Source organism: Erpetoichthys calabaricus, chromosome 2 (genome assembly GCF_900747795.2).
Source record: "Erpetoichthys calabaricus chromosome 2, fErpCal1.3, whole genome shotgun sequence".
Lineage (NCBI taxonomy): Eukaryota > Metazoa > Chordata > Cladistia > Polypteriformes > Polypteridae > Erpetoichthys > Erpetoichthys calabaricus.
In genome coordinates this window covers 200,613,406-200,628,899 of record NC_041395.2, presented here as the reverse complement: position 1 = coordinate 200,628,899, position 15,494 = coordinate 200,613,406, and the positions used below count along the sequence as shown (strand labels likewise).

The 15,494-nt window shown below is 38.1% G+C and overlaps 1 protein-coding gene across 1 annotated transcript in view; it reads right to left on the bottom strand.

Annotated features, from left to right (window-relative positions):
* The window catches only part of LOC114646703 (5-hydroxytryptamine receptor 3A-like), a 59,741-nt gene that overhangs the window by 35,195 nt on the left and 9,052 nt on the right, over positions 1–15,494 (bottom strand). Inside the window, exons 3-4 of the mRNA XM_051922251.1 lie at positions 9,591–9,635; positions 356–465 (exon numbers count right to left, since the gene is read on the bottom strand). Coding sequence (XP_051778211.1) covers positions 356–465; positions 9,591–9,635 — 155 coding nt within the window. The remainder of the gene's footprint in view (positions 1–355; positions 466–9,590; positions 9,636–15,494) is intronic.

Below are 15,494 nucleotides of genomic sequence, written 5' to 3'. Positions count from 1 at the left end.
TTAAGAAAATCTAGCCTGTGCCACTGCTACCGCTACATATGCAGCGAGAGTCCTTTAAATATCATAGGCCATTGGTATTTCAACAAAATGTTTTGCCATCTATTCCCGGTTGTTTACTGTATGGAGCTTGTTGCTGATCTAAATAAATAAATATTCTTTCTGGTACCTTCATGCGGATGGGTCTTTTGGGGACCAAAATTGGTTCCCCTATGGCATCACTGTGAAAAGCCACTCTAGCACCTTTATTTTTAAGAGTGTAGAGAGCACATAATTGTAAGTCTGCATCCTTAAAAGGGAATGGACTCAAGGTACGGCCATGAAAAACCATTTCCAAATAAAACAAGAGTGCACTTACAATTCCCAAATGTAAAAATCCGGAATCCAGATGAAGTCAAGAGGAACAATTAGGTGATCGATACCATCAAACTCTTCTGGTTTCCACACCAAGTAGTCATTAAACCACAGCTGTAGATGTAGAAATGAAAAAAAATAGAAATAATTAAATTCCCTAAATTCTTCTGTTTGACCTAATATGTGTTAGCATCCTGGAGATATGGCTCTCAGAAAAAATATAAATAAATTAAACTCTGACAGTGTTTGTAGGTTTAGAATGGTCGAATTTTTTTTTTTTACTAGTTATGGATGTACTTGACAGGTCATTAACTTAATTTGTATTTGTATATAACAAAGGCTCCCAAAATGTCAAGCAATAAACAATGCCAACCTATTATTATGATTTTTTTTCTAAAGCACATCCATTCATTTTCATTTCATTGTTCTTATGTATTGTTTTATAGACTGAACAGAAAGCAGAAAACAAAACTAAACAAAACATGAACATTCTTGAATAGATTACAACTTTGATAGCTTAGCTGAATGGTGGGCTCTTGGTGGGTCTGTCACAGTAGTATTACATAACCTACAACCAGGACTGACAGGTTTGTCAGTATTAAATAGTCCATTAAAAGCTCACACAACCAGCTTGAAAACTGGATTAATTTTAATAGTCCTGTTTGATCTGTTCATAGACAAGTGGAAAGAAGGGGAGGTCCCATCTGAACATTTCCCTTTAAAATTACTCCGGGTTATATAAATTTCTATCTAATTTACTTCAAAACGGCTGGGGCTGTCTGTTAACATATGTACTGATTGCATCATTTCCTGTAATAAAACATTCTTTTACAGGCTAATTATATTCCATACATCAAACATCTCAAAAATTGGTCAAGTGGCCTTCAAAGCCTTGAACACCCTTCCAGCCTTGGGTAGCACATGCCAAGGAGGTCTCTCCTGAGTCATGCCTGGTACTGGTAAGTGGCCACACATGTGAACATAAATGTGTACCCTGCCTTTTGCCAGGCTTTTCTGATGGCAGTTTTTACCTGTCACCTTCGTTGGCTTTGTTAATTAAACAGGCTCAAGTCTTTAGCACAGTACATGGTCCCTCAAGTTGTTACCTTCCTTGCCTTAACTTTCTGTGGCTTCTCAACCTGCCAGCCCAGATATTTGACAATGTTTTTGCTGCACAACCTTGACAACTTTTGCTAACTGCAGTTATGATCTCTTGCCTTGTTTTTGATGTCACACTTTTCTTGTACTTTTTACATGTTTCACACTCAATTGCTTGTTGCCCTTTTATAAAATGATCATGCTACCTGATCCACTGGTTTTTTATATAAGTAATGTCAGTTGCTGCTTTGGTTTTCCCACACTGTGTTATGCATTACTGTTCACAGAAAAATGAAACAGATGAAAACATTTCCTCAAATGGGAAAATACCTGAAGAAGGAAGAAGCTGTCAATATTTATGTTACGTAGGACATAACTTGCCTCTTCTGGCAACAGACATCAAAAGCTCTAGCATGACACCAGAAATCCCTCCATCCATTACTTATTAAACACATATTTTTCTGTTCAAAGGCATATGGAGTCTAAGAAATCAGCACAAGACGTGAAACAGGAATGGATAGATAGATAGATAGATAGATAGATAGATAGATAGATAGATAGATAGATAGATAGATAGATAGATAGATAGATAGATAGATAGATAGATAGATAGATAGATAGATAGATAGATAGATAGATAGATAGATAGATACTTTATTAATCCCAAGGGGAAATTCACATGAATGAACCCTGAAGAGGGCACCTGTGCTTTGCAATAACTGCACTCATCAAAAAAAGAGCTTTAATATAAATTTGGTGAACATTCCAGCCCAGATCACAGACAGACGCCAAGAACACAAGTACCAAAGCACACGTGATTTTATTTATACAGTTCCAACAAGCACCAACACCCTTTACTAATCTCCTTTTCATTTCTTCTTCTTCATCTCTCTCTTTCTCTCTCTCTCTCTTTCTTTCTCCTCCACTCTCCCTCCGGTAAGCTTCGCCCTCCACCTCCCAACTCTGGCTCTCAGAGTAGTGTCTGCTGGCTCCTTATATAGGGTACCCAGGAGTTCTACAGGTGTCTGATGATGTGTTTCCGGCAGCACTTCCAGGTATGGTGGAAGAGCTACTCGCCAGGGTAATTGTAGCACCACCAGGGGGCACTCACAGATCCCACAAGGGCTGTACCAAACTTCAACTCCCATGAAGCCCTGTGAGAGTCCAAGGCACCACTGCAACGCAGGGGGGCTGACATCTATTGTTCCGGGACATAATGCTCTGGCCACACTTGCTCCCCCAGTGCTCCCAGTGTGGAGGCATCCCAGCGGGGCAAGGTCCCTGGCCATCCACCACAATTTATATCATCACTACAGGTGATATTTATGAAACTTTACATATATGCTTCGCTCGCCAACCCTCAGGCCTGCACTACGTGCCAGCCACTTTGTGTCTCTGCTGCTCATGTTTGGGGATTTCACTTTCACCAAACAACAAATCTTTTAATTCTCTCAGATACGCCTCTTCATTGGGATGAAATACTACTTTTCCCTGATGGGAACATGAATTAGACGGTCTACAAGTCTCCGACTTAAAGTTTAAATCAAACAAAATATTCGATCTCTTTTCGCTGTTCCATTATTTCACCGAGTAATAATTTCCATTTTTTTGCGCTAATGAGATCTTTACTATAATTTTTTTTGAGACTTTCGAATTTTAGTACTTTCATTATCTCTAACCTGCTCTACATGTGTATCGCACCAACATTTTTGAATTCAATATGACATTCTACTTTGTCATCTACTCTGTCTTTTATTTCCGGCCCCAGACATAGTTAAATCTCTTGGCACAAAGTCTCGTCTCATGGGACTTGAAAGTATCCCTCTGAAAAAGTCACGTCTCATCCCAGGCTAAAAAGTATCATCTTGTCCAAGGATTTTTTTTATAATATATAATATATATATATACATCCATTCCTCCATTATCTAACCCGCTATATCTTAACTATAGGGTCATGGGGGTCTGCTGGAACCAATCCCAGCCAACACTGGGCACAAGGCAGGAAACAAACCCCGGGCAGGGTGCCAGCTATATATATATATATATATATATATAATGAGAATGCTTTAGAGTAATTATTATAAGCTTTATTAATTGTGTTTTCAATTACAGATAATGCATGTTATAAAATTCTAGAATGTATGCACATAGCAGAATATCATGCTTAGACTTTGAGTTCTAACATTCATCAGATGATGTTTATTTTATCCATAAACACCAGTCCAGGAAACATTCAAAACCAAAGATTAAGGGAGTTTATTTTTCTTTAAGTTAACAGCCACTTGCATATACAGAGGATTCAGAAAGTACTCAAACCACTTACACCTTTTGTCACATTTTGTTATGTTACAGTCTTATGCTAAAATCATTTGAACAAAGTCTGAAAACCCCAGAATGATCAAGCAAAATCAAAATTTTAGATTTGTTCAGAGGTTTTTAAAATCAAAAAACTGAAAAATCACACTATCACAAGAATTAAGACCCTTTACTATGACACTTGAAATTCAGCTAAGGTACATCCCATTCTATTTGGTCATCATTGAGATGTTTTGACACCTTGTTTGGCGTCCATGTGTGCTAAATTCAGTTGATTGGAAATGATCAAGATCAATGTGTATCAGAGCAAAAGCCAAGCCATGAGGTTGAAGGAATTGCCTGCGGAGTTTAGAGATGGGATTGTGACAAGGCAGAGATCTGGGGAAGGCTACAAAAACTTCCTGCAGTACTGAAGGTTTCTAAGAGCACAGTGGCCTCCATAATTGTTAAATTGAAAAAAGTTTTGAAAAACTGAAACTCTTGCTAGAGCTGGCTTCTCGACCAAACAAAGTAATCATGAAAGAAGACCCATGGCAAAAGAAATGACCAAGAACCTCATTATCACTCTGGCTGAGCTCCATAAAACCTGTGTGGAGATGGGAGAAACTTCCAGAAATCAACTATCATTGCAACACTCCTCCAGTCTGGGTTATATGAGAGAAGCCAGACAGAAGCCTCTCCTTTGTAAAAACAACACATGGACGCCTGCTTGGAGGTTACAAAAAGGCACTTAAATTACTCTCAAACTGTGAGAAACAAGATTCTCTGGTCTGAGGAAACCAAGATTAGCACCATGTCTGGAAGAAACTGGGCACTACTTTTCACCTATTGTGGCACCCGGCTGGGGTTCATGCCTGGCCGGGATGCCCAGGCGGACCGGAGGAGGGCTTGTGCCTCCTCCAGACCACGAGGGGGCGACCGACCTGGTTGTTTTGGGAGCCACGGGTACAGAGCTTGGAAGCTTTACCCCGTAGGGGCCCGTGGCCACCGCCAGGGGGCGCCCCAATGTCTTGGGGACCCTGGACCCCAGCGCTTCTGCCATACCCGGAAGTGCTGGGGGGAAGAAAAGAGGGGACACCCGGAGTGCTTCCGGGTACGCAGCCGGCACTTCTGCCACACTGGGGAGTGCCGGTGGAAGATTGCCGGGGAGCATCTGGAGCCCATCCGGGTGTGTATAAAAGGGGCCGCCTCCCTTCAGACAGAGACAAGAGTCGGGTGGAAGTTGGATGATGTCGGGAGGAAAGCAAGGAGGTGGCCTGAAAAGAGAAAAGGCATTGTTGTGTGACCAAGTCTTTGGGGTTTGTGAGCATAATAACTTTGTAAATATGTATAATAAACGTGTGTTGGGTAACATGAGCGTGTCTGCCTGTCTGTGTCCGAGCCAGTCTCCACACTGTGCAAAACCATTCCAGTAGTGGTAGTGGCAGTGTCATGTTGTGGGTTGTTTTTCAGTGGCACAGAGTGGGAAACAAGTCAGGAGTGAGGGAAAGCTGAATGGAGCAAAGCACATAGACATCCTAATGAAAATGTGCTCCAGAGTGTTTTGGACCTCAGACTGGACAAAGGTTTATCTTCCAACAGGACAAGGATCATAAGCACGAAGCAAATGCAACACAGGAGTGGATTAGGGGCAACTTTTTAAAGATCATTGAGCTAACCAAACATATCCTGGACATGAACCCATTTAAATATCTCTGGAGAGACCAGACTATAGCTATCTACCGAAGGTTTCCATTCAACCTCACAGAGCTTGAAAATCCCCATATTCAGTTGTGTAAAGCATGTCACATCATATCCAAGAAGACTCCAGGCTTTAATCACTACCAAAGGTGGTTAACTAAGGAAAGAGTAAAGGGTCTGAATACTTCTGTCAACATATTTCTTTTTTTTTTTAATTTTAACAAATTTGAAAAAAAAATTATAATAATGTTTTATATAATACTGTTTTATAATAATGAAAAAAATAACTGAAATGTTTATAGTACAAGGCTCTAACACAGGGGTCCTCAATCACAGTCCTGGAGGGCTGCAGTGGCTGCAGGTTGTTGTTCTAACCCGGTTGCTTAATTAGAAAGCAATTCTTGCCAATAATTTAATTTCATGGCTTGTTAGTGCTTTAACACTGCTATGTCAGGTAGTTCTCATATCCTAGATTTTCTTCCCCTTTCTAAGGATATCATCCACATGATTTGAAGGCTCAAATGGATGAGTAATTCTCAGTCCTTCTCTTTTTTCTCTTCACTTTCCTTCCAAGTATTTAATTAAACCCAATAATGCATGATAAATACACACAGGTGTAAATGGTAACAAGTTAAATGGAGAAATGCTGCTCTCTTTTGTCATTTGCATGTTATTGCTAATTAGGAGCAATTGAAACCAAGAATAGAGCTGTTTAAGACTAAAATAAGCAATAAGGGTTCAAAATCTTAATGAACAAGACCACTAAAGTGAAGCAGAGCTGTTACTTGAACAATAAGTGCTTCTTACTAAGCAATTGGGTTGGAGCAAAAACCTGCAGCCACTGCGACCCTCCAGGACTGTGATTGAGGACCCCGCTCTAACATAACAGAATGTGAACAAAGTGAAGGAGTCTAAATACCTTCCTTCATATTCACCTTTTTTAGCATTTCAAAAGCTGCAATGTATTGTATCTTTGAAGAAGGTCACGTTTATGTCTAGCAAATTAAAAGCTTCAATTGGAAATTTAAGCAAAAGTATGTTCCAAGTTCAAATAATACTACAAGCTCTAACAGTTTACAGGCTTCTTTTTCTATGTTTATTCTGAATGACTCTTAGAGAATACCATAGTGGACAAAGTTTTGAAGTGTCCAACTGAGAAAGAAATATGTCATTAAATTATAAAAAGATTAGGTTGTTTATCTGAAATGTTCCATATCATTAGGTTTTGCTTGCATGGCATTTGAATATATTGTTTATTTTAATAACTATAACACATTCCATATTAACTAACAGTTTCAGTGGTCTTTATTATCCTAGCAATCTGTGCTGTTATTTGAAATAACCAATCAGGTAAAAAATAAAAATCATTAAGTCTCCCATTAACCTGACTGTGTGACTTCAAGAAGAGTTCCAAATGAATACACTGATAACATACTAGTAACAAACAGAAGGTGCTTCAGCAGCACTGCCAGATGGGCCAGTGTTCAACTTTCAACTCAATAGGCAGCAGGCCCTACTCAAAATATGGAAGCAGGTCATCTAACCAAATCTCAGTCAGTCGCCCAAGAAATGGTTAACTGTAAACAACAGAATAGTTGGGCTGTAACTGTTTATACTGTTTAACTGTATAAAAATTTCTGCAAGACTCTCCAAGCACCTCTAACAGGAATATTAAAATCGAAAGTTAGACAGTGACATTAGCAAGACCACCAAGCACATAAAAGATACATAAAATACTCAAAGGTGCAATATGTGTTGATTAGTTGACAAGTTTGTGTCAGTGATGTAATGTAAAAATCCAGGCATGCCCAATCAGTTGCATATAAAATTAGCTAATTAGGAATGCTCTATGGTGGAGTCTGCCTGGATCTACATCCCTCACTTGTCTCTGATTAAGCAGAAGTGTGTGGCTGTCAAAACATAAACTAATTCATAAGGAGCAAATAAGGAATAAACATCTCAGTGCTGAAAAACAGACACCAAAAAATGAAAAAAATGATAAAAATACATAAGGCATTATTGTGCTAAAGACACAAATTAAAGAGTCTCACAAAAATGCTTGACAAGTTAGAGGGAAAAAAAGAGCACCAGGCACAAAATATGCAGCAGTCATTTGTTTTTATAATGACCCAAAAAATCAGCAAAGGGCTTTAACTGACCCAGACAGATCCCAAATCAAACATCTTATGGTGAAGCCCATAGACTTCTTTCACCTGAGCCTATGTAGTTATTATGACTAAATGAACTAGCTCCTAAAGAGCAGAAGAAGGAACGCTGAACTAGTCACAAAGAAACTGGCAAAACTTCTAAAAAGTATGTAATGTCAGAGAAGGTATAGGCAATATAGAAGATAACAAGAAGTGATTCTCATTAAATTAGAACTGTGGATTCTATTTCATTTTAGATAGATAGATAGATAGATAGATAGATAGATAGATAGATAGATAGATAGATAGATAGATAGATAGATAGATAGATAGATAGATAGATAGATAGATAGATAGATAGATAGATAGATAGATAGATAGATAGATAGATAGATAGATAGATAGATAGATACTTTATTAATCCCAAGGGGAAATTCACATTTTATACGGAATTGGAACTAAAGCAGTATCAATTTCATTTCATTAAAAGACTAGTCAGGCATTTTGTAAACAAATAATCTGTTTGTAAAAGCAATAAATTAATTTCATTAAAAATGTCACTCCTTATTTTTTAACAAAATAATCAATTTTTAAAAATATCAACACTGTATAAGGATAAAAAGGAGTTTTTGTATCAATTCTCTGTATTTCCTGAAGCAACATATTCCAATGAATCTGTTATCTAAGGAGAGTTACAACCTTAGAGATGCAATCTGTACATTGCTTTTGCTTTTCCAAGCAGGTTTTGACTTGTTCATGGTCAAACAGTGTCAGCAGTGGGATTTGAACCATCAAGCTCAGGGCTTGAAGATGCATGGGGGATGCTTTAACCTCCTGAATTGACAGATTTCAGGTAAGTGGCTTAGGTCTGAAAGTTGGACAAGAGTAAAGTGTATTCTGGGAAAGCTAAAAGGCAAAGAATCTTAGAATATTTTATACAACCTGTCTGTCGGCAGCTTAGTGTAGCTTTTAGTTCCCATTGCAACTGACCTTGAGCTTGTGTGGTACTTATGCTCTGTTGTAAGAAAGTGTAGAAGTGCTCACTTTGGGTGAAAAGTTGGGGCGAAAGTGATTGCCTTTTATTAGAACATTTTTTTTCCAATAAGAGTCTTAGTTCAAATTTCAGTTCAGCTTTTTAATTTTAGTTCAGTTAGTGTTTTATTGAAAGAATGAAGTGTTTCTGACACTTTGAGAGGAGCCATGGATATTTAAATGGTGCTTGCTGCCTGCTTAGCTGCTAGATACTTTCTTTTGTTTTCTCTTTTTGACATTAAGGTGATATAATCAATAACTAAAGACCTGGGCCAATTGGGGACTCTCATTTGGTACTGAATGAAGAATGAATGAACACACATAGGTTGTATAATTCTTTGTATTGCTCATATCTGCAGCAATTGGTTATTATAGAAATTAAAATATGTATTTAAGCTAAAAGCTTAAGCTCAGTGTCTCTAACTTATTTGATTACTAGCATAGCCAAGTTCTGATTGATAATTCCTTGTCTAGCTGAGGTTCCTTTAGGACTCAAGGATGCTTTGTGTGATCTTCTATTGGTGGTAAGCTGGGTTGAAGTGAAGGAATGACAATGAAAGAAAGTCCCTCCCAGTCACTGAGCAGCCTGCCATTAAAAGTCCCTAGGGTTGAATATGCAGGGTACAATAAGGGCTGTAAGACAGGTAAGAAGTTATAGACAACAGGTGTATAGCTGGTTTTGACTTTTCTTCTTATCTACCATTAAGGGAAGAACCTAAAGGCTACATACCAGGAAAATTAATTGCTGGTAATCGTCCTAACACACACATCTTTGGGAAAAGCAAGTAAACATATAAAGAAAAAAACAAATATCAATTTTGCAGTCATTTTAAACTGATGAAATCTGATTGCTATTGAAGGGGGTCTTTGATGATCCCCAGCTTTCTTCTTATTGGCAAACAATGAATGAGAAACACCGTTGCGGAAAGGTGGTCAGATAGATTTCAGAGTTGTGTGGGGACTTACCTGTCTGGAGGAGAGGAAGCTAATGAGGATGTGTGCCTTCTCATTCTGTAAAAAAATAAATAAATAAAAAATAAGCATAGGACATGAACAGTCACACAGTCTATTTAGTAAATATGGGTATACGTTCAGAAAACATTGAGATAATTTATATAAAAAGATGGACCTTTTCTGCTACTCTACTTAGACACCATAGACAGTTTGACATTCAATTTTACAATGCACTATTTTTTACATTTATTTTGGAAAAAAATTGTTAGGCTATGCCTACATGGTATGACATTGTGCCACATTCTGAAAATTCTTCTTCTTCTTTTGGCTGCTCCCGTTAGGGGCTGCCACAGTGGATCATCTTTTTCCATATCTTCCTGTCTTCTGTATCTTGTTCCGTTACACTCATCACTTGCATGTCCATAAACATCCATAACCCTTCTCTTAGGCCTTCCTCTTTTCCTCTTGCCTGGAAACTCTATCATTAGCATCCTTCTCCCAATATTTAATTTATGGAAAATTTGGTGCCTTTTAAGGTGCAACTTACAAGTCTAACAAAAGCATGTGAAACCTGCAAAGTCTAATTTTGAAAAAGGGACAGCCATCTCACTTCAGCCTGACGACAGACATTTGTCAGAGATTAGTAACATTCTCAAATGTCCTATGGTACATTGCTCTAGAGAATGATGGTCCTAAAATCACATACTGTGTCTTCATATGCTGAATAACACCTACATGCAGTGGACCATGCTTCACCGCAAGAAAAACTCACTCTGAGACCCCTAACTCAGCCAGAAAGTATTGTGTGTTGCCTGAAACTGACCCTTCCTACAATTTGGTTGATGGTTCTTTTTCTAATATTCAGAGAGAGCCAAACAGAACTCTGCATCAAAGAAAGAGAAAGGACTGCTAAGCTAAGACAGTTTGAAAGAACACGTCTATAAAATTCTGGTGCCCTTTTCCATATTCTTAATCACAGACTTATTCCTTCTTTTAATTTGATTTTATTATTCATAATGTTACCCTTCCCAGTGACTGTGAAATGGATAAGCAGGTTAGACTTTCATTTTCCAGGTTGCTCTTGGTTTCGTTATTATTTTTAAATAGCATTTAAACCAAACAATATATAAAACTGGATACCAATGTGCATAGTGGAAACTGTTATGATGCAGGTCTTACAAAACTCAAAGACATCTTTCTAAATAAACATACAATTAGGCCTGCACATCCAAAATGAACAAAATCCAATTAAATAGCAAAATGGGAGAGGGGAACCATAAAAAAAACAGGAATTAAAAACAAATCAGATTTTCTTAATAATAGTAAAGTTTATTCAAGCAATGTTCAAAAATATAAACAAGGTATGGTGTGTCACAAAGTCATAGTAAAATGGTGGGGCGGTGTTTTTAAAAGAAGTACAACTCAGATTTGTGACTGTAGGTGTGTGTGTGTGCGTGTGTGTGCGTGTGTGTGCGTGTGTGTGTGTGAGCATGCGTGTGTGTGTGCGTGTGTGCGTGTGTGTGTGTGTGTGTGCGTGTGTGTGTGTGTGTGTGTGTGTGTGAAAGAAAGACGTGTGGCCCCCTTAAAGTCAAGTCAAGTCAAGTCAAGTCAACTTTATTTATAAAGCATTTTACATACAACAGCCGATGACCAAAGTGCTGAACATAGGCTAAAATAAATTTTAAACAGAAACAAAATAATAAATAAGTAAATAAAATACAATAAATAAAACTAATTTAAAACATAGTAAAAACAACTAAACAGAGTTAAAACAGAGAAAAATCAACTGCTCACACAGGATCAAACGCCAAACCAAAAAGGTAAGTCTTAAGAGCAGACTTAAAAATGGGCAGTGAGGAGGCCTGTCTAATGTGGATCGGCAGTGAATTCCAGAGCCTTGGAGCCACAACGGAAAAAGCCCTATCCCCCCTGAGTTTTCGCTGAGTCCAAGGCACATCCAGAAGCAGGTGACCAGCTGATCTGAGTGAGCAGGAAGGAGGGTGCATATGCAGCATCTCAGCGAGGTAGGGCGGAGCAAGCCCATTTAAGGACTTAAAAACAAATAAAAGAATCTTAAAATGAACTCTAAGCTGAACAGGCAGCCAGTGCAGTGAGGATAACACAGGTGTAATGTGCTCATTCTTTCGCATGCCAGTTAAAAGGCGTGCAGCAGCCTTTTGTACCAGCTGCAGCCGAGACAGGGTGGACTGGCTAACACCAACATACAACGAATTACAATAGTCCAATCGGGTTGTAATGAAGGCGTGGATTACTGTTGTCAATTGATCTTTGGAAAGAATGTTTTTTATCTTCGCCAAACGTCTTAACTGAAAAAAAAACAGATTTCACCACCGCACTGATCTGACCATCCAGTCTAAAATCCTCATCTATCCTAAAACCCAAATTTGTAATAACAGGCATACCATATTGTGCAAGGGGACCCAAATCCACAGGAGCAGAAGTAGAAATAGACCCACTGGTGCTTAAAGGGGGAATGGGCTAATTAATTATGCATGTGTGAGTGAGAGACTACCACAGGCGTCCCTCATTAGCAGCTCCATGGGTTAATCTACACTCAGGGTATAAAGGTCTGAAGCCAGAGAGAAGGAAAAGTTAGAAATGTAAGACAGAGATGAAAAATTAGAGAACTGGACAACGTAAGTTAGTGAGGAAACCTAAGAGTGAGATAGTGGTGAGAATCTCCAGAGCACAAGACAGATCAAGCCTGCTAAAGAATGGAAGGGGCAGGGGAGATCACAGATTCTAGGGGTTGCATTGTGAATACTAGGGGAAGTGGTAGTGAGAACAGCCTGGCATTAGTGACTCTTGGTGGGTACTGATGGATATGGCCATGAAGGAGACAAGGAGACCTGGTTTCATGGCATCTCGTATCTCCTGAATGGACTTAGAGCGAGAGCAGGGGAGCCAGAGGTTCACTGGAGTGAAAAACTGTGACATAGCTGATTCCAGTTTTAACTCAAGGCTTTAACTATTTATTGGATTTTTCCCCACTGCACTGTTTTATGGATTGATTTATTGAAGATTATTTATTTAATGGAGAAATTTTATATAACTGCACAAAACCATTGTTGATTTTTGCTTTTAAATAAATATACTTTTTGTGCTTTTGCACTAAAACTTGCCCTAGTTCATCTCAGTTCATGAACTACAAGATGCTTCAAAAGCAATTTGTGCCCACTGGCTGCTAGCATATGTCATCACAAAAAGACAAAATATAAAAGATTGCCTCAAAGAAACAACTCAAAAAGAATAAAATCCAATCCAAACCAAACCAATAAGGAAACCCGGAAACAAGTGTGGAAGTCAGAATCAACAAGAGGAAGAAGAAGACTTACAATATCCACAAAATTAAATCCAAAATTGAAGTGAGAAAGAGGTGAACAACACAGGCTTCATACGTGATATGATTCAGACACGATTTACTCCTTAATTTATGTTTATGTTTGTTTTATTCTTTTTATGGTCTTTTCTGGTATTTTTGAAGTATTATTTTAAATGTGCTTTTTGCTAGTATTCATTTCTTGTTAATGTTGGTATCGTTATATTTACATCAGGATTCCTTCTCTGGCTTTAATTTAAATTACATTTTGTCTTTTTTATTAATGTTTTATTCATTTACCAACCATGCTACCTGTCAAAGACAGGTAATAGAATAAATTAAAAAATATTTGACATCATTTGCCCTACTTGTATTTTTAAGTCCTTTCCGCTCTTGAGTGGTGCTCCATCTACTGAGTGGGTTCCCATAAAGCCATATTTACTATTTGTCTAATTATGCATTCCCTATTAATTTTATTTATCCGCTATTTAGTTTCTATGTAGGTAATCCTATGTTTCTTGTGTTTTGTCCGTGGACATTCCCAAGAGGCGGGGCCATCATTACCTCACCACTAAAGAACCGCCCTCAGCCTATAAAGGCAGGCTGGGAGAGTGGATCCCTGGTGGTTCACTTAAATGAAGTAGAAATTTGTTTTTTGTATGTTGGATTTCTTTTGAGCTTCTTGGTTTTCTTAAAGGAATACTCCACCCAACAAATTATATTTTTTATATGTTACTTACCCATGTACAATGTAGAGGTGGCCAAGAAAAAAATTAATCTAATGTTTTAATGCAGAATGCAGAAAAAGAAGTTTGTCACATAACAGAAATCAATGATGACCAATGTAGTACAATGGCAAATGAAAATGTCCATGGAAAATGGAAAAAAAAAACCTGCATAATCCACGTCTGTTATCCAGTTGCTTTTTCAAAATGTACAAAATTAATGTTCACTTGCTAAAATATTGCTAAATAGTTACATCTGTGATTATCAGTGCACACATAAACAGTAAATCTAAATACTCATGGTAAGGACTTTTTGAACTGAAGACGGGACTCTTGACCAATGAATGATGTGGAGGGGGCAATTCTTCAAGTCAAAACATCTCTATCAATGAGTTTTAGGTTTTCTGTTCATGTGTGTAGTCATGGGTTTCATTAGTACATCCAGGTTTTGGACTCGTCTTACTTTGCTACTTGTTGTGAGTGAGTCCCTGCTATGGAGTGGTGTCTCGTCCACAAATGGCTGATGCCTTGTGTCCAGTCCTGCAGAAACAGGCTGCAGATCCTTACCACTGATAAAAATAGATTTAGTAGGTTTAGAAAATGGATAGTTGGGAATTTTGGTGCTGTACTCGAAAAAAACCCCAAAAACATAAGGTATTGTGACAGAAGTATTAATCATATGCTGTGCCCAAAGGTTGCAGTGGAATAGTAAATGTAGTACTTGTTCTTCTGGTTCAAGCCTGCTTCAGTATTATATATACTGTATACGAGATGGCAAGCTATGTGATTAGCTTGCAGTATCAAAGTGCCGACTTTTTGATAAAAAATTGCTGAGAGATTTACCCCCCAATAGAGTACACCCAATCGTGACAACAGCAAGACACTTTCACATTCACCCACTGGCGCCACTAAATAAGTTCATATTACTGACTCTGCTGGACAGCAGTAGTATTTATATAAGAGTGAAAACAGGAGAAAGGCAGTGGTTTGATAACAGGCAAAGGACAATACCCTAATAAACAAGCCCAGGACAAGAAATCAAAACTGTAATTCAAGAAATGTAGTCAAAACCAAAATAGTTATCAGAATGCTAATGAGAATGCCGAGTTTTTTCATTGTTCTATCTTCAAACATGGACAACCAATACTGTCCTTTATACCTTCATACCTTGTGATGACATGTGCTGCACACATTCAGTTGACTTTACTTAACAATAGTATAGCTATGGAATATCATTTCTGGCAAAATCAAATAAATTAAATAGTAAATAAAATAAGAAAATCACATACAAAAGTATAGTGAGATATATAGAGGGGTGGGCAAAAGTAGGTTTACAGTTGTGAGTATGAGTGGCCGGCAATTCGAGCACTTATGAGATTGTACCTAAGTGTGGTCTGCTATTGTGACATTTTTTTGAGTTCATAAAGCTATTGTAATAAGCTATTGTAATATATATATATATATATATATATATATATATATATATATATATATATATATATATATATAAATATATATATATATATATATATATATATATATATATATATATATGGTTCACCCTGCGTGGAGTTTGCATGTTCTCCCCGTGTCTGCATGGGTTTCTTCCAGGCGCTCCGGTTTCCTCCCACAGTCCAAAGACATGCAGGTTAGGTGGATTGGTGATTCTAAATTGGCCCTAGTGTGTGCTTGGTGTGTGGGGGTGTGTGTGTCCTGCGGTGGGTTGGCACCCTGCCCGGGATTGGTTCCCTGCCTTGTGCCCTGTGTTGGCTGGGATTGGCTCCAGCAGACCCCCGTGACCCTGTGTTCGGATTCAGCGGGTTGGAAAATGGATGGATGGATGGATATATA